Consider the following 19,527-nt stretch of genomic DNA (forward strand, 5'->3'; position numbering starts at 1 on the left):
TCTGTCTTCCAATTAGTCGATAAAATTTCTCAATGATCTTGATTTCGAATAGATATGCTTATCAACTTTTCAGTTGAATGTGATGCAATATAAATTTTTTCATGTTTTCTTTTATGAAATTACTTTCCAACAAAGGCATTCATTTCATGTTTTCTTTTATGGGAATTTGAAAGAGTTCCGAAATTGTTTGGACTTTTCATTTGATCTAAATTGGGAACATTGGATTTCCTTTTTGGTCTTTTATATGCTATTTCAGCCTGCAATTGGGTCTACAAAATGAGTTTTTATCTTATAGCTTTGTTCAATTCGTTAAAATTTACATTGATGAGATATAGAGTGAAGTACTATTTCTCCAGGAGGCTGTGAGCCATGTGTCAATGAGTGTGCATGGTGATCTTAGTCTGGTGGTTGTGGTGTTCTGTGTGAAATAGCCTTTGACAAACACATGCATGCTTTCATACATAATACATAGATAAATATATTGGTGACTCATACTGTTTGTTTGATTATATTGGATTTTATTGTTGTTGTGGATGTGTAATCAGGATAGTTGTTAGCTTTAGGCTTCTTTTCTCAGATCCTGTTCGAGACCGCCAAAATTTGCTGTTCGTACCCCTCTTTCTTCACCCATGCATACCTTTCCACCTCAATGTTTCTTTTATTTGGAGTCCAATTTGAGATCATAGTTGTTTTCTGGGTGTGGCCTTGTCTTTGGCCAAGCAAATTTTTCGTTACAGGGCTTGATCTTGAGATCAAGGATTCTTCAGAAAGAAAAAGAAAAGAAAGAGAATATGATTAGGACAAGGTGTAACCTATCTTTTTTACTGAAGAAAAATTGTGTGGAATCTTCTTTTTTCATCTAATCTTCCCACTAGTTTTTTTTTGGCCGCGAATCTCATAAGCTTAAATATAACCTTGTCCTTCTTATTGCTTGGTTGTCACAAGTGTTGTAAGACTGCCTATCAGTTCACTTCAACCTTATTTTGTCATGTGCATGAGGTCAACCATTAATTGTTATATCTTCTGTTGCATTCATTGTGTACCAACCCAATTATGCAGCAATCTCCCTTCTGAATTTCAACTTCGATAAGTTTAGTGTTATGATTTGTTTGCATTTAATGACCTGATTTCTTATTTCAAAGCTTTATTTATGATTTTTATTTGTTTGTTAATTTCTTACGCAGGCCCCCATCTAGCCTGGAACTTGGTCCCTCCAAATATTCTCTAGTTGTTCTGTTATTGTTGTTTTGTGAAAATAAAAGTTGCATGGACTTAACCACGGGTTAGATCAGAGGCACATATTCATGCACGAAAGCAGGTCGAGCAGCATGTTGTTGTTACTAATCTTGCAGACAAACGAATTGGATGTGATATAAAAGTGATTTTGATGGTCTGCGAGATGGAGAACGACCATCTAGAGGAAATGGACATTGAAGTCCTCTCTTCAATGTGGCCTGAAGATATAAATGAAGCTGGTAGGCAATTCAACATAGACAGGCCAGGAGCTGATCAAGATATGTTGGAGGAGGTTACATTCATAGAGGAGCCTACTATAGTTGATTTCAAGCGTCTTGTAGAGTTAACCAATTACAGTGAAAAGGGATCCTCTCAGTTGGCATACCTTGTCAAAAACTGGAAGTACAAGCAGGCAAATGCTGTACGACTTCTCAAGGAAGAGCTTGACAGCCTGCACAAACAAAGGCAGGAAGTTGAGCTCAAGAAGTTGGAAATATTGGAGGAACATCGTTTTGAAGAAAGATATGGTGGCGATAAGCGGCCGATATCTATATTGGATGACATTTATGACATATGGGAAGATGTTCCTCAGAGGAGAAATGTTGTTATTGTTCAAAATAAAGGACCAGAAATTGATGCTGAGTATGACACTGTCAAATACTGGAAGCAGCGGGCCATGAATTTAGAGAAATTGTTGGAGGCAAGCATCCAGCGAGAGCAGGTACTCGTGGAGAAGTTGCAGGAAAGCATAAAAGATCTGGAAAGGCAGTCCTCACCGGTGGAAGAACTTTCCCAGATTTTGAAAAGAGCAGATAATTTTTTACATTTTGTTCTTCAGAACGCACCAGTTGTCATTGGCCACCAGGTAAATTATGAGATATGTGATTTAAATCCTTCAGTTTGTGGCTTCGCCATAATGCTATGTTATTTCTTATGTTGTGGCACCAAGGTTGTGTATGTTGCTCAATTTTGTAACTCAGTTCCATTTTTTTCCCAATTGCATTTTCCGTTGTGCTGAATTTACAAACATGAAGAACATCGTAACATAACATGATCTAATTTCCATAAAGGAACTTTGGTTACAACATGATTTTTGAGAAAGGGGAGAATTCTCAATTTTAAGGTATTCATTTCATACAGCAATCAGGCAAAAACTCACCCCAACAGTCATCTGCTTTGTAGCAAGCAGACCTTATTAATTGTAATGTTGATGGATATGTATATTTTCCAGTTAATGCTACCAAGGCCACATATTATTTATGTATTTTTCTTAACCCCTCCCTTCTCTCCCCTCCTCTCCCCTCCAATAAATAAATAATATATAAATAAAAATCAATTTATGATGCATTCTTGTACGATGAATCATTGCATAAATATGAGTAACTGAACATCCTTAAAAAAAGTTCTGCAATTTCATGTAAAATTTATGTTTGTAAATAGTCTATCCATTTTCTTTTGTATTCTCGCCACTATTTTAGGCATAGCACTCCCATTTCTCAATTTCTCAAAACAGATAATCAGCCTTCTATTTTGATTGTTTGACATTTATAGTAGCCAAAACAGTGATAGCAATGGTCTATCTGGTGGTGGCTTTGCTTCTTGATGTTTTAGTTTACTAGCTCATATACCCATCACCACTACTGCATTACTCTCCCACCCACCTTCATTACAATAAAGCCGATGATTACTGGTTTTTGAAAATCTTAAGCTGATCATGTTTTTCCAGATTCCCCATGTGATGGTGAAGTTGAAGCTTGTCCAATGACATATTCAGCTACACAGATCTGATCTCCGAAAAATGTTTGGAAATGATATAGCTCAATTATCCAATAACTTTTTAAATCAGAATGTAATTGTTTTTGAACCATTAAACCTGGTTTTATTGACAAGTGGTTTTGAAAAAAATTAATTATTTCATGTAACATACTAATACTGTTTACTTAATATGAAAATTGTTTCTTAAGCTATATTTAGTTTTATTTTTACAATTACCACAAGATGTTATGTCCCAATTAGTAACATAAAAATATGTTGTGGAATCGAATTATAAGATTAGGAGTTTAAAAGGCCATGATTCTCTCATGTAGGGTGGCTCTTCCTAGTCACGAGACTTCAGACAAATAGAAAGAAGTATATATCTTGCTGACGTTTCTGCTTGTCATAATTCACTTGGTGTAATTCATTAGTGTGGTTAAGATGAAGCCTCACATAGCTAGGTGACCTAATGCTTGCATTAGGCCTAAAGTGGTCATTGATACAAGGGGACAACAGGAGAACTGCTAATCACCATATGAAGAGGTAGGTTGCTGAGTGGATGTCCTGACTCATTGAGCAATCTAACTGCACCAGTCGTAGACATACATTGGTGTGGAGATTCAGTTAGATGCTGATAACAGATACATTGTGTAATCCAAGATTCACTATAGAATAAGCCAATGGTTTTGAATTAGCTGTTTTTCAGAGCTTTCAAGCACTACTTTCTAAAAATCTACTGTTGCTGATACGATGACGTTCATATAAGTGTGAAAATTTTCCAAACCAGTTTGCATTAAGCGTAATTCTTCCTTTCATTTATATTTTCTTGCAAATTTTTGTAATAAACATTATTCATGTTTTCCTTATAAGATATACAAGATGGAAGCGACTTATGAGCACTGCACAGCTTAAGACACGTTATCTCTCAAGTTACTAACTTCTCATGCATCAATAAAGTTTATAAAGTTGTAAAAACCTGTATGATGGGAAAACTGCTAATATTAACACAAAAAGTTAATTTCCCTCTCATTTGAGGTTGGCAACACAAATCCTGTTTTTTCTTTACTTTTCGTTTTATTTATTTATCAATGCCATCTCTTTTGTTGAAATATTTGGTTTTTATGTTTCTTTCTTGCGGCCTTGTCTTCATTTTTGCTGCTTTGTTGTCCTTCCTTCAATAGTATATCACTCCTTACCATGTCAAATTAATTAATAAGGTATAATAGTTAAGTTGCTTATCCAGGACCATTTTTAAACCCATTGTTGGCAAATCACTTAACGCATTTGCTATACTAGCAGGGGTCAACAGACTAGGACTTGAATTTAGTTTGTGATAAGTTTACGAGCTGTTAGCAGTCTGATCCTGATACATATATGTGATGCATCCGTAAATGAAGGCACGGTATGGACACAGTATTAGTACTATCAGCATCTGGCCACTCAGGGATGAAAATTGATATGTTAATCCTGTATATCTGTTCCTTACAACTTCTTCTATTCAATATATGTTTTAATTAAATATCCTTAGCTTCATTGTTGTCTTTAATGCTTCTCCATCACTGTTTTGTTGTTATTCTTCATCATTTGTATCTTGTAGTTATAATAGGCTGAGAATAATGTATATAATTTTTTTTCTTTCAGGATAAAGAGCTGCGCTATCGCTTCATTTATAATCATTTTCCAAGTTTGCAAGAGGAGGTAATTGATTGCTGAAGAAATTTTATTTTCGGTTTGAGGATTGTTGGATTGATGTAAAGTTCTATTCCATTTCTACAATAACCTCTTTAGTTAAGTATTGGGTCTGAAGCATGAGAACATACTTCCTATTTGATGTATGGCTTTTTTTTCTTATCAACTTAAGGTTTTTCTTTAAATTCTTTTTGCTTCTTTGAAGTACTGCTTGCAGAATGCACAGGCATTCCTCAAATTCACTGATTTTTCAGGAGATTATAGGGAAAACAGATGTGGAGATTTTCACTGGTGCTGGTGTTAAGGAATCTCAGGACTTCAAAAGAGAAGTTCTGGAACGGGGATTACCTGCAAAGAGGGAGATTACCTTTGAGACAGAATTGTTTGGGTCAAAGACATTTTTGATATATGTGGAACCTGTCTTCAGCAAGGCAGGAGAAACAATTGGTGTGAATTATATGGGAATGGAAATAACCGATCAGGTGAGCTCATTCTCAGTATTCAATTTTCTCTGTAAATATGGGGCCTTCTCCGTAGCACTTGTACAGGAACTTTGACCCATTATCTGTTGTATTTTAATTTGATTCGTGAGTCATGACCACCATATTCGAAAAGTTATTTCAATACTCTATGCATTAATTAATTGAAGCTTTTACTGAATCTGAGAAGAATGACATAAGTAATCAGATTATATAAAACACAATACTGGAGAAATAGTTGACCTTTTAGATATATCATCTCCAAATCATGGAATAGATTATTTTCAATTTCTATGTTGGGTGTTTGTTTTATGTAGAACAAATAGTTAACTCTATGACTTTCATTTTGTTCATCCTTTTGAACTTTAAAATTTTCCATGGATACTTCTATTAGAATTTGGGAACACTTGAGCTTCACGGATATATTGCCCTCCTGTACCTGTTTAATATTTCTAGTCAATCAAATATGGAAAATTCACAATCAAATGAAATGATTTCTTGGTTATTATGTAGTAGAAAATAAGAGAAAATATACTAAGCACACTGGAATTTAAAATTTTGAAGCTGGAACATGACAGATTAGTTGTTGTAAAAATGAGATATGTTCTTATTTTCCTTCTTTATTTATGTTTGACCTAATTGCCTGTTTGATCCCTCTTATTTATCCATTTGTTTTAATAGGTTGTTTATGGAAGGTGAAAAGATAAATTACCTGAGCTCTGCAATATAGTTTGGCTAACCCTTCTTGATAGATTTCCAAAACTGTAATTGATATTAAAGACCTTATCTTGGTTTATATGAAGGAATCATCAGTCATTATCAGTGCGTGTATTCTCAATATACATCATGTTCGAATCTCTTTGAATTATTTCTGGTTATACAGATTCTTTTATGTTATGTACTTGAAAATTTTACAATGACATATGAAGACTAAATATTTTTGTGATTTCATCACTGGGCATGCATAGGTGCTGTTAGATGCTGTCAAACTTTCTGGCAATCCTTCTTAAAACCTTGTTGGTTCTTTCCATCACCCTGGCTGCCCCCACCAGAAAATAAAATTTCTACTTTCCCTGTGTGGAGTATGGTCATTCACTGGTCTTCTTGCTTGGATTGCTAATGTTATCTGGTTTCAAACAAAAATACCATACAAAAGTGAATATTTGTGCCATAGAAATACTCGTAAAGTGAACTTATCAAAAAAAAGAAATATTCGTAAAGTGCAACTTGGCTAAACTGGGAACTGACATTTTAGCTGCTTGACTCATTTAGCCATCTTAGACTTTCTGATCAACTTCAACCAGTGCACTAGTCTTATCTAGGTTGGTTCTACGTGTACCAAACATTTTTGCACAGTAATTCTTTTATGTGGTAGACTGATTTACTTGATAATGAAGAAGCAGAGATTATGGTGAAAGGTGGTTATCTATGGTGAGGTGACTCCACATATGGATGCTGATGTAACCATATTCTCTTTAGAAAATTACAATAAATAAATAAATAAATAATAATAAATAAAATAAAATGATCAATGGTATACTTTTTCATTTATTAAAAAAGTTCTACTTTTGCTCATTTATTTATTTATTTTGTTTACATTATTCATTTAAGGTCATGATATGTTATGATAAAAGACAAGGAAATGTAATGTTTATGATTTCACAACAGGTGAGGAAAAGGGAAAAGATGGCAAAGCTTCGAGAGGAGATAGCAGTACAAAAAGCTAGGGAAAAAGAACTTAACAAAACAATTCATATAACAGGTTTACCTACTCATGCAATTATAAGTGGTTGTGAGTTCTCTTTAATCAGCATTAATAATAGGGAAGGTCATTCATTTCTATGTATTTGTTCTTCTCACAGAGGAAACAATGCGAGCTAAACAAATGCTAGCAACCATGTCTCATGAAATAAGATCTCCACTATCAGGGGTTGTAAGCATGGCTGAGATTCTTTCCACCACACATCTTGACAAGGAGCAACGACAACTGCTGAAAGTCATGTTATCTTCGGGAGATTTGGTCCTTCAACTTATAAATGACATCCTTGACCTTTCCAAGGTTGAGTCAGGTTTGAAATTCATCCCTTTCCTAATGGTTTCACGTGATCCTTATTTCGACTCTTTTACTTGCCTTCTTCATAATCACTACTCAGACACTAGTATTTTAACATTTGTATTTATTTAACTTTAGCATCATGGTGATATAATAATGATGATCAAGCATTGCATAGTAGATCAGGTTTGACATGTGTGGTTATTTCATTAGCTCCATTTTCTTGTCCATTTTGTAGTTTTCCATGATGATCTGGCTGATAAACAAGCTAACATACGAAGAAATTTTCACTTGCTATCATTTCTATTATAATTCGTTCACCCTTTTTAGGAGTTATGAAGTTGGAATCTACAAAATTCAGGCCAAGAGAGGTAGTAAAGCATGTACTTCAGACTGCTGCGGCATCATTACAAAAAATATTGACCTTGGAAGGACATGTGGCAAATGATGTTCCTGTGGAGGTGAGAGCTTTACTACATCTTGTAACTTTGCCTTGAAAATTATGTGTTCTATAACATGGTTCAGATTCATTAGACATTCTGTATTGTCCATGAGAGGTTGTAATTGAGCTGAGTCAAGCAGTGGATTGGTCAGGCTTTTCTCAAAAAATTAATGAGCCCCAAAAATATAATGAAGATCGGCTCATTTATCTCTTAAGCAAATCTCAAGCGAGACTTTATCCAAGCCAATTGCTAGCCAAGCTTGAATAGCTTTTTTAATTTCTATTTTTATATATGATTTGGAATACTTGTAATCTTATCAAGGCAAGCTAAATATATTACCGAGTTTCAAATTATGACCAGACTTGACTTGTTTGTCTCATGAGCTAATCCCAAACAATCCTCTAATTGAGAGGATCGCTAGTTGAACACTAGTAGTTTGGTTTGTTTTACAGCCCTATTCCATGATTTTCCTTGTGTGCTTAAGCTTTTGGGGCAATCAAAGTTCTTACATGTGCTCCTCCTTTAGCACATTGATCCCCATGACTAGTATTGTCTGTTCTATGTAGTTGTTTGGAAGATTTTTCTTGTTTTGGAAATCTTCATTGTTCTTTGGATTATTTGAAGTTTAACGTCCAAGATTCACTCGCCATCTAGTGTATGAATGATGAATGAGAACAAAGAAAGCTTTAGCAATTAGATTGCTAGAATGCACTTTCACAAAGTTTTCTGATGCTCAACGTATGCTTGTGATATATTTCTTGCATAGGTTTTATGAAGCCATAAGGTGTTTATATAGAGCATAGAAGTATAAAATTAGGGTTAAGAGAGTTCGAATCATATTTGGAAAATCAATTTTTGACACAGAATGATTCACCACGCATGTGTAATTATATGCATTCTCCCCCTTTTTGTCAAGAAATTGACAAAAATAGAATCAACAAAGAGAATTGGAGAACACGAATTAATTAACTTCATATTTCATTAATAGAAAAATATCATAATTAGACTTGCCTATTGTTATAGGAACTCCAAATAAGTCCTATTGACTTATACAAAATTGTTAGAGAGATTAATCCTAAAAAAAATTAAAGAAAACACCATATAGAACCATAAAATACAAAAAGATAGATAGATAGATAGATCCTTAGAATTAGAAAACCAAATCAAGCATATCCATGACCCCCACCACCACTTGCACTAGCTCCATCCTTGGAACTTTTTATCATGTCTTCAATACTTCTAATGTCATAGTGCACATTTTGCATGTAATTATGGAGCACTTGAAGGTTTGCGACTTGTTGAGCAGCCAATGTGTCCATCCTTGCACTATAATCTGCATTGACATGGAGCCAAATGTTGGTCATTTGTTGCTCGAGTCATTGGATGTCATCAATGGTAGCATATGGAGCGTTTTGAGGAGGGAATGCTTGAGGTTGCGCGTGGGCTTCCTCTTCTTGTTGTTGATCGCTGTTGATATCCTATTCTTTGTCACTGTAGTTTTGAAAAGAGATGGGAGACAGCCTTTTGAAGCGATGTTTGTCTAAAACATCTTTAACCTTTGGCATCTCCTCTCAAGGATTAAATTCAGCTCCAAAGTAACTCAGTGAATCTGACAAATAAGGAGAGGGAATGGTAAGGATTTTCTTGTGCTATTATCCAATCCAGTGAGAATCATATGACAAGCCACAAATGCAGGTAGAGCAACTACACTATTCATGCCCATATAGTATAAGAAAAGTCGTTGGCGTGATCCTTTGGTTCAAGGTTGATTTTCAAAATCATATTTAAAACTTGAAATTGAGGTTTGACATTAGTCACTTTGAACCTTGCTAACTCAATTACAAGGCATGTGCATATGAAGTTGAGATTGACTATGGGGACTAGATGGTCTTCATCCAAACTTCAATTTTCTCTGGTGTGATTTGAGAACATATTGTAGGAGGTTTTGAATGTGTTGTTGGTGGTGTCAAAATCATGCACGTTTGAATAGAAGATGTGATGTCGTGAACTCATTCAGGGAAAAAAAAACCCGATTCCCATTGCCGGGATGTAATCATTGTGTGAACTTTGTAAGGCTTAAAATCTTCAATTTGAACCTCTCTTTCAACATTAAGTGAGCAACCCTTGAAATTATTATGGTATTTATCATGAGCATGAGAGTTGAGCAACTGATCTTTCGTTTGGTTGAAGAGGATTGTGGCCATTGTTCAGTGGGTTAAGGGATAAGAGACTTCTCCTTTCATTGTCTTTTGGAACCACTAGTTTCAGCCATGAGTATGACGGGTGTGAGAACCTACATAAGAAATGCCTGCTGAATAGTGAGAGTGAGAGAATTTGAAGAGAAAATCTTGAAGGTTGAGGGAGAGAAAAGGCTAGAGAGCAAGAGCACTAGAGATTAAGGAAGGGTTTAACAGACGAGTGTGAAATGAAGATAGAGATTGGAGGGTTTATATAGAATTTTTTTGTCCTATTCCCTCTCACTAAAACAGGAGTAATGGAGGATTGGTGGGACGGCAAATCTTATGCTTCAACATAGGAGTAAAGTTATATATTATTAATGTGTCTTTGCCTTGTTGTAGTCTGTACCCAATTCACCCCTCAAAACTTTTGCAGTGGTGGAGCTAACATTTGGGTAATGGTCTTTCACTAGGTAGAGAGCATCAAAGCTTAAGACAATTACTTAAAAAAATTAACCCTAGCCCTCACTGCAATGTTCATTTTATTTTTCTAAATACTCACATGAGAAAGAGCTTGTCCATATTTAGAGGATGAACTTGTTCCATAAAAAAGATTACATGATTTAAAAAATATTACAAAATTGTTAATAAACTTAGCTTTGAGAGGGCCTTATCAGATTAAATAACCATTGATTGACTTCAGGAAAGCATATTCTAAGAGAACAATGTGATGTGCTTAAAACCACAATAATAGTTATATAAAAGTTGTGGAATCATGCAACTCATGCTTATGGAGGTGAAGAACAATCAGATATCTTTAGATGCATACCGTGCATCTAAAGAGGCTCAAATCACAAGACACATCATTCAGTCTTTTCTTTTGGTAAGGCACATTATTCAGTCTTGATGCATGTCTTGATGCTAATCTTATGTTAAAGGCTCGTGATGCTTGTTTCTCACATGTTGTATTAGAAGTTTAGAACTGGACTAATTATTACTACTATCTTGTTCAGTGTCCTGATGTTTCTACTGAAACTTGTTGATTTCTCTGAGTTTACTAACATGCATGTTTATTTTTCTCTTGATGCACTTGTTAAGTGCTTGTAATTGCACTGTAAGATATTATGGTTTGTTCTGCTAAACTATGTTGACAATCTTTCACAATTCTTTTCGCATAACGTCCTATGCATGATTTACCTATGTTGCCTCACGGCATTTGTTGTTTAGAAGCACCAAATCCCGTATGTGCAGTTCCTTCCATTTCAAACATTCCTCAATGTGTTCAAAGTTTACTTCATTGCCGTGTTCAAGAGTTAATTCATCCCTCCAAGTATATTACATCTAACTTTAAGCATCAATTGCAGGTTATTGGGGATGTTTTAAGGATTCGACAAATTCTCACTAACTTGATCAGGTAAGATCTCTGTAGGGACCATAATTCTTCTTTGGCTATCCTTGTGGATATAAATATTTGATTTCTTTATTTAGATTAACCTTAAATCTTTCTCTAGTAGGACTTTTATTTCTCTACATTGAGGCACAACATGCATGGTAATAGGGATGGGAAAGTGAATTCTTCTGACATTCCAGAATGTTCAAAGAAATTTCTTTAGGGCACACTAGACGTCCTATGGAAATCGAATTTTGCCCATTGCATTTTATTTATAAGTCTATGTACAATCCATTGTCCATTGCCATGATTGTGGCCATTGCAGAAAATGGGGAAAAAAGGAAAAAGAGAGCAAAAGGAAAAAAGTCGACTAATTATTGGAAAAGTTGCATTTTGCTATTTCCTAATCATAACCACTTAGCTTTAACTGTGTCAACAAATCTAGTTTTATTAATGGCCCAATTCTAGATGATTCATTTATAACTTCAAATGCTGAGCAACATAGAATGGAGACATTCAATATTCATGTATTGAATAAATATGCCCTTGGTTACTATATTGTCTCAAGTCTAATGACTTTCTAATATTTTCTATCCCTTCCCAAAGCCTTGTGCACTTGCCAATCTTCACATTGATAGTGCATGAAAGTTTTCACGCAGGTCACTCCTGACACAGATAAGTAGCACCAATTCTGAATTCATATATGCAAATCACCACATTTCTCAAATCAAATCATAGGCTACTCAATCCAAGTCAAAAGGATCGTTAATACACACTATCATAATTTCATCAAGTAATCATAAAGAAGGGCTAGCCCAGTGCACGAGGCACCCGCCAATGCAAGGTATGGGGAGGGCAGATGCACACAGCCTTACCCCCGCATGCGGAGAGGCTGCTTTCATGATTCAAACCCATGATCTCCAGGTCAAAATGGAGCAACCTTGTCGTTGCACTAAGGTTCACCCTCATTATCCATCATCAATTCGATCCCTAACTCATTATCTCATACCCATCAACTGTATGAAAATGCATCAATTTAATGCAAAAAAAGAAAAAGATTTTTTATCAGAACTATATTTGAAACTTGAAACTGTGTCGGGAGAAAAGGATCTTGTCATTGACTAATGCCCAATGTTTGCTTTTCCAGAGTTCTGACATATATTTCAGCAATACATAGTGGATTGCTTCACAATCATGCAACATCTGTTATCAATCTCTTTAGAAATTGAGGTCTTTCTCATTGTTTATATTGCATCCAGAATGTTAAACATGTATATGGTCTCCTTATACTGTTTGTAAATTTTAATGTTCGATTACTGAACAAACAAGCATAGCTGACCGAAATTTAAAGGACAATGCAATATATAAGTTATGCCTTTCAAATTTGTTAACCCCTTTTAAATTATAAGTTATGCCTTTCAAATATGTTAACCCCTTTCTTGCATTCATTGTGAACTGTGGTTGTGCTTTAAGTTGTGAGTTTCTACTCTCTGCAGTAATGCAATCAAGTTCACCCATGAAGGGAAGGTTGGGATAAAGCTTTATGTGGTACCAGATCCATATCCTGATGATGGAAAAGGAAGTCATGTAAAACAGTCCACAATTTCTGAAACTATACGGAAGGAAGATAATTATTTATCAATGCCTGAACGTAGTTATGAACAAAAAGGTTTATGTGGACAAAAACCTGGGGAAGGTCCTTTACAAAATCAAGCAGCTAATATTGAACCAAAAGTTCCTGTTGAAAATAGAGGCTCAATGGATGAAGACACAGAAAAGCACTCTGACCCACATGAAACAACAGTGTGGATACGGTGTGATGTTTATGACACAGGGATTGGAATACCAGGTAATCTTGTAATATGATATTCCTTGTAAAAAGACACAAAAAACATTCAATGCTTTGCACTACTATTCACATAGTGAGCTTACCCATTGTATTTTTTGTTATGATGTAATAGAAAATGCTTTGCCTACTCTTTTTAAGAAATACATGCAAGTCGGAGCAGATACTGCCAGGAAGTATGGCGGAACAGGACTAGGCCTAGCAATCTGCAAGCAACTGGTGACCTTTTCTTAGCCATTATATCTTTTTACATTTCCATTGATTTCTCTTGTCAAAAATCTACCAGGCATGGTCTGAAATGAAGATCAAAACAATTTTTTGTTTCAATTATGCTTTTTATCCTCTCTTATTCTCATGATGTTAAATCAGTCATTGAGCCACTCTCAGCTTTGAGAATCTGCAACTTAAATAATTTTCTCTTAAAGAGCAGTTAAAATTTTTACAGACAATATATTCTTTAAAAATTTGAAGTTACTGAATAAGCAAGCATATATCGAAATTTAACTGCAAGTTCACCAAGCCTGATACACTACGTTTTTACGTATGATCCAAAAAGTACATATAATTTTCCAATCCCGGTCCTGTGAAATATAAATAAATTACAATAATTGTAAGTGCTATGAAGACATCTCGCTGTTGCTTGTCCGAGCCACCAAAAAAATTATAAGTAGCTTATTTATTATTATATTAATGCTAGATATATGACAGTTGGAAAATGGATCATCAAAGTATTTTTTTTTTTAACTCACAAATATAATTCTTGAGCTTTCTGTAAGATTTACTAAGTTTTGCTAACCATCTATCTCTCCGTACATTTCTAATAGTTATATGCATGTGGAATAGGTTGAGCTCATGGGGGGTCATCTTACTGTTTCCAGCCAAGAGCACTTTGGATCTACGTTTACATTTGTACTGCCTTATAAGGTTTCACTCATATGCGATGATTCTGATGATAACGATGAACTCTCAGACATTGCTGATCATGATGCAGCAGCTGATGCTGATGATGATGATACAAGTTCTGGCTTCTTCCAATTCCAACCACGCACTTTGGGTTCTCTATTTTCTTCTAATGGTTCAGGCAGGACCCAAAAATTATCACCAAACAATTTTGGGTTTGATACCTCACCTAAGCTTAATGGGCTGTCAGAAGATTCTTATACATTCCCATCTGGTAACATCACATCAAAAGAGATGACTTCAGTGGACGAAGCCTGTTCAATGGTCTATGCTTCTGAGACATCATCTGAACCTGAAAGTTCACTGGGGCAGAGTCCAGAGACTGACAACAAAGAAGGTAGAGAAATACAATTTAATAATGACACAGAGAGTCAGTTGCAGAATCCTTGTATGCATTCCACTCATTCCTCAAGGGCAAGTGAAGAAGCAGGTGGAATTATAAAGCCAAAAGATCCCCAAGAAACACATCAGATACAGGAGAAATCTGATAAAAGCTCTCCGTGTTTTTCTCGTAACAGTCCAGAAATTCCCATATCAACATTGAAACCTAAAATCCTTCTTGTTGAAGATAACAAGATAAATGTGACAGTGACAAAGTCTATGATGAAGCGGTTAGGTCATAACATAGATGTTGTGAATAATGGAGTTGAAGCCGTCCGTGCAGTTCAGTCCCATACTTATGATCTCATTCTGATGGTAACTTCACAAGAATCACAAACTTTATCCTTTGTTATTTGCATAGTACTTTTCCTTTAACAACATTTTATACATTCCTTCCTCGTTAATGTGCACACTCTTTAAGGACAACGGCGTTTGAACTTGTCGTCTAACCTCCCCACCATGAGTTGGCCAAGCACATGCATCAATTATAATGATCTAAAAGGCCTTGAGATTAGAGCCCCAGATTATGCTTTCCTTTGAGACAATTTTGAACTGCCAACTACTCAAAAGTTTAAATCGTTATGCTGAATTATTTTATAACTGATTGTGCCACCAATCAATGATTATTCATGTTGATGACTGGGCTCTGTCTCTCAGTTTCTTTCGTTAAATTTAAGTTTAAAGTTCGTTTAATTTCTTTTCCAGCCCATAGTTTTATTAGTCTAGTTATAGTAAGGTCATATCCTTGGCCAGATTCTTTGATATTCAATGACTAGCAAACATACATGATATTCTATAGTCCTCAAATGTAACTTCACTAGGGTTCTGCATAGGTGTTTACTCTTTCTTTTTTCAACATTTTTGTTTCTTCACTCCTCTCTCTCTCTCTAATTATGCTAATAATTCAGCTTATGTGACGGAATCTTATTCTTTGTATATTGTTCATTCTCTCTTTACTCCAAAGCTACATCTCTCTCACTGAGTGTATATTTGCAAAGTTAAATGCCCTCTTACTCCTAGAAATTAGATCTATACTGTTTTATTAAATTGCCTATTATTCGAAATTAGATTTACACAATCGGTAATAGGAAAATTTTCTCGCAAAGCATGGTCGATAGCCTTATTTTCATTGTGGAACAAGTGTAAACCTCCTTGATGCTTTCCATTCTAGCACTAGGAAGCGCCAAAAACATTTGCAGATAACCCATCCAGCAAAAGAAAACAATGGAAATTTACAATTCAATGATGTAAGAACCACCATAAAGTACTTCCCAGTATGTTCTGAAACATGGTTGAGTGACCTTTGCGAAATCCAATCACATATTACTTTCTAAGATGTTCTGAAATACGGTAGACCGACTTGAGCATACCCTAATTATTACCAATGTCATAACTTCCAATGAAACACTGCATATTTGTGGACATGGATGGAACTCTTAAAAGCTTCCTTAAATCAGAGCTAGGTTGAAATGATCCTCTTTCTTCATTAATTTTTTGCATCATGAGCTATTAACTCGTCTTGGGTGTGCGGTGTGCCTAAATTAATGCCTTTTGCAAGGCACTACTCAAAACACATAAATCCTGGAAAAGATGTAAAGAAAGGTATACAGTTTTGTACCAGGACAAATCCCACTATATGTGCATTAATATGCCAGGAAAGCAATAGATCTCACTATTTTCCCCTTTCCAGAAGACCTAGAAAATCTAATGTAAGACATTGTTTCATGGGGCATCCATATAGCAGTCATGTAATAGAACAGTTCAGAAAAGCGACAAATATAGAAGAAATAGTTCAGCAATTATCATTAGAGACTAAACTTAAATCTCTCACCTTTTTTTAGTATTCTTTTCCTCTCTGTGTTTTTCTTTTCTCGATATATATATTTTTAGTTTTCTCTATGCAAAGAGAACGAGAAATGGAAGAAATATGTGAACCGATTTTGAGTATTAGTGTATAAGAATTTAAAATTTATGTGTAGGATGTATGCATGCCTGTAATGGATGGCCTTCAAGCTACAAGATTGATTCGTTCTTTTGAGGAAACTGGCAATTGGGATGCTGCAGTTGAAGCTGGAATTGAGCAGCATGCACCTTCCTCAGATTCATCGGCAAGTGGTGAAGAATTTCAACCATCTACAAAGAGGATCCCCATCGTTGCAGTAAGCACTCCTAATTCATGTTGCCCCAAAAAAATTTACTTTAATCACTTTCTTTCATTTCTCTATGATCTGCCTTTGATATTTCTGTTTTCTCAGCTCCGCAAAGCAATCCTAATGACTTTTGGCATATGAGAAAAACAATCTTTTCTCATTTCAATATACTTGTACCACAAAGGGCTTAGCCCAAGTACAATCTCCTGCTTCCAAATGGAAGCCCGAGTGTTCAAGTTCCCAGTGGGACTAATGGGTGTTTCTGAAACTTACTTGCCAATGTATACACACACACACACACACACACACACAACAACCCGTGTGCCCATACTTCCCATTAAATCAAAGGCCATCATGTCTTTTCTCGCAGCCCAGTTTTAGCTTGCTTTTTTGCCTGCACTTGTTCATAGTGTAACTGTGCAAAAAAACTTGCCTACTTTTTGCTGCCTCTGGGTGTTGATAGCATAAGACTGCATTTTTTTTTCTTTTTTTCTTGTGAATAATTCCATAATTGGAAAACCCAATGATGAGATTTAATTGTATGCTAGTTGAGTCAGGCTTGAACATCGGAAAGTTTTATCCTTTTTGTATCTACCTCAGAAAATGCAGAGGCATTATTTAAGCCCTTTTGTGATGATTTTCAAGTTTCAATAGTTTATCAAATATATTGAGTAATGAATTAAGCCTTCTAAACATCAAAACTTTCCTAAAAATCATGTAGTTTTCTGTGGTTGTGCTGCTTTTCATCATAAAACTTGTTGGTAACAAGAAACTTCGTTTCGAAAAAAATTGCTTGCACATTTGAAGATTCATATTTGCTGGTTTGACAGATATCTTAATCTCTTAGCACTAATTATTTTTTGTTCATCACTTCAATCATATATATACTGAAATTATTTTACCGCCTTATTATCATAAGTTCAAATATCGAATCATCTGTAATACATTTTGAAATTTAGATAGTCGTCTATATGTCAGTCCTAAATGATTCTATATAAGCATTTAAATCAAGCTTGAAATTTAGATAGTCGTCTATATGTCAGTCCTAAATAACACTATTATAAGCAATTAAATCAAGCTCTGAGTAGTTTTGTGAGACTAACTATAAGCATATTTGATACACAGATAAGTTCTGTACTTTTAACAGAAAATAAACTAATAATACTGATACAGAATTATGTTTATATATATATATCCACTTACAAAATTAGCTGTGGTAATTGCAGATGACAGCCAACGCATTGGCAGAGAGTGCAGATGAGTGCTTTGCAAATGGTATGGACTCGTTTGTATCGAAGCCTGTTACTTTTAATAACCTAAAACAATGTCTAGAACAATATTTAGCATGAGATCTGCTGTAAATGTTTGCTTTGTATAAAAGTTTTGTAATCTATGTATCATGTTCTAGCTATCAGTGTATCCCTTCTTTTGTGTAGATCAATATTGTCTTAATCCCATTTTCCTCCTAGAACTCTTTTTACAGTTTTCTCTTCTAAAAGTCTCTAAGTGTCTCTAGATTCTGGTAAGGATATGAATGAAGACAAGACAGATAAGTTATCCCAAGAAAATACTACTTGTGATGAGAGGTAATTTCTTATTGTTTCCCTATAAAGAGAACTATAGTAGTAGCAAAGACTTACTACACATCTTGGAGGTCGGGAGTTCAAATCCCCTTAGGGCCACCCCCAAAGAATTTTTTCGATAACTGCTCGCTGCATGTAGGACGGGGAACTGCATGTCCCCCGTGTAGATTATGAGGTGCTCTAAGAGGGCCAACACTACCTTCATTAGGTAAAAAAAAGGGTAAGAAGTAAATAATGAGAGCAATGGAAAGTTATTCACAAAGGGGGAAATTCTTCCTTTCGATGCTTAGTTACCTGTTCTTGCAAAGGGGATGCTTCAGTATGCTTTATCTTCATGTTTCAAAAACAAAATTTGTCCTTCAGTTGAGTATTGATGGATCAATGCTTCTGTAATTGTGGATTTCTTTGTATATCAAGAGCACTTGATAACTTTTCTTGGCCTTTGTGCATGTGAAATTTGTGCATGTGAAATTAAAGTCACGTACATCGGACCTGGCAATGGCAGGGGCACTAACCCCTATTTATGTACCCTCAATGAGTTTAATCACTTCCATTGATTTAAATAACTATAATTTCAAATCCAATTATCATTGTATCATCTGACCGAAAAATCCAACTTTTATATACAATGTACCAATGTGTGCGATTAATATCATTTGAAATTACACCTTCATGAACCTGCAACCCACAGCTAGTAGTAATGCTTCCACCGACAGTACTATGGTGTGATTCCTTGACTTCTTCCAAAATTGTTGTTTTTTATTTTTTTTATTTTAATAACGTGGAACTGTTCTCCCACCATAGTCCTTCATTGCAAAAAAGAACTAATCCCTTGCCTCAGGGATCCAATTAGTAGCCGAAAACGTACGAACGTGATGACTCTTTATGTTTGTCTTACCCTTTCCCACCTACCTCTTCTTAGGGACATGGTACATGGGATGATGTTAACCTAGTAAGATGTTTAACATTTTTTATATAAGCCCTTAATCATGGTTAAATGAAAATTATTGGTGAAAACAGAAGAGATATCAAATATTTCACAATTAATATTATTTTATGGAAATTGCCAAAATTAGCTTCAACCTCTCATAAGATTTCTCTGAATCACAACTTGGTAGTTATAAATGGGACCTCCTGCCTATTTATGGACATTTTTTCTTTAATAGACCGATAAGATGCATCTCAATCACTCTATAGAACTTCTTGGCTACAAATGAGATATCCTACCTATTTATATACATCCCTTCATTCAATGAACTGCTAGGATGTATCTCAATCTGTTGAGATTGCTCTTCTATAATTCTATACAAAAATATACGCACATCTACAAGCTACTAGTACTCCATACACAATACCAGTATCTCGATATAAATTCTCTGCACTTG

General features: G+C 35.1%; 1 protein-coding gene across 1 annotated transcript; it reads left to right on the plus strand.

The window, feature by feature from the left end:
- The first annotated feature begins 1,193 nt into the window (after nt 1–1,193).
- LOC132285094 (histidine kinase 5) lies at nt 1,194–18,011 on the plus strand. The gene is made up of 12 exons (XM_059787259.1): nt 1,194–2,101; nt 4,633–4,689; nt 4,935–5,162; nt 6,828–6,921; nt 7,022–7,228; nt 7,543–7,673; nt 11,197–11,246; nt 12,719–13,071; nt 13,184–13,287; nt 13,912–14,724; nt 16,389–16,568; nt 17,786–18,011. The coding sequence occupies exons 1-12, from the start codon at nt 1,388–1,390 to the stop codon at nt 17,906–17,908; spliced, it is 3,054 nt and encodes a 1,017-aa protein (XP_059643242.1). The 5' UTR covers nt 1,194–1,387; the 3' UTR covers nt 17,909–18,011.
- The last annotated feature ends 1,516 nt before the right edge of the window (nt 18,012–19,527 follow it).

This window comes from Cornus florida, unplaced genomic scaffold (genome assembly GCF_030987335.1).
Source record: "Cornus florida cultivar Cherokee Brave unplaced genomic scaffold, ASM3098733v1 CherokeeBrave_3.0.0_Hap2_Chr11, whole genome shotgun sequence".
Taxonomy (NCBI): Eukaryota; Viridiplantae; Streptophyta; class Magnoliopsida; order Cornales; family Cornaceae; genus Cornus; species Cornus florida.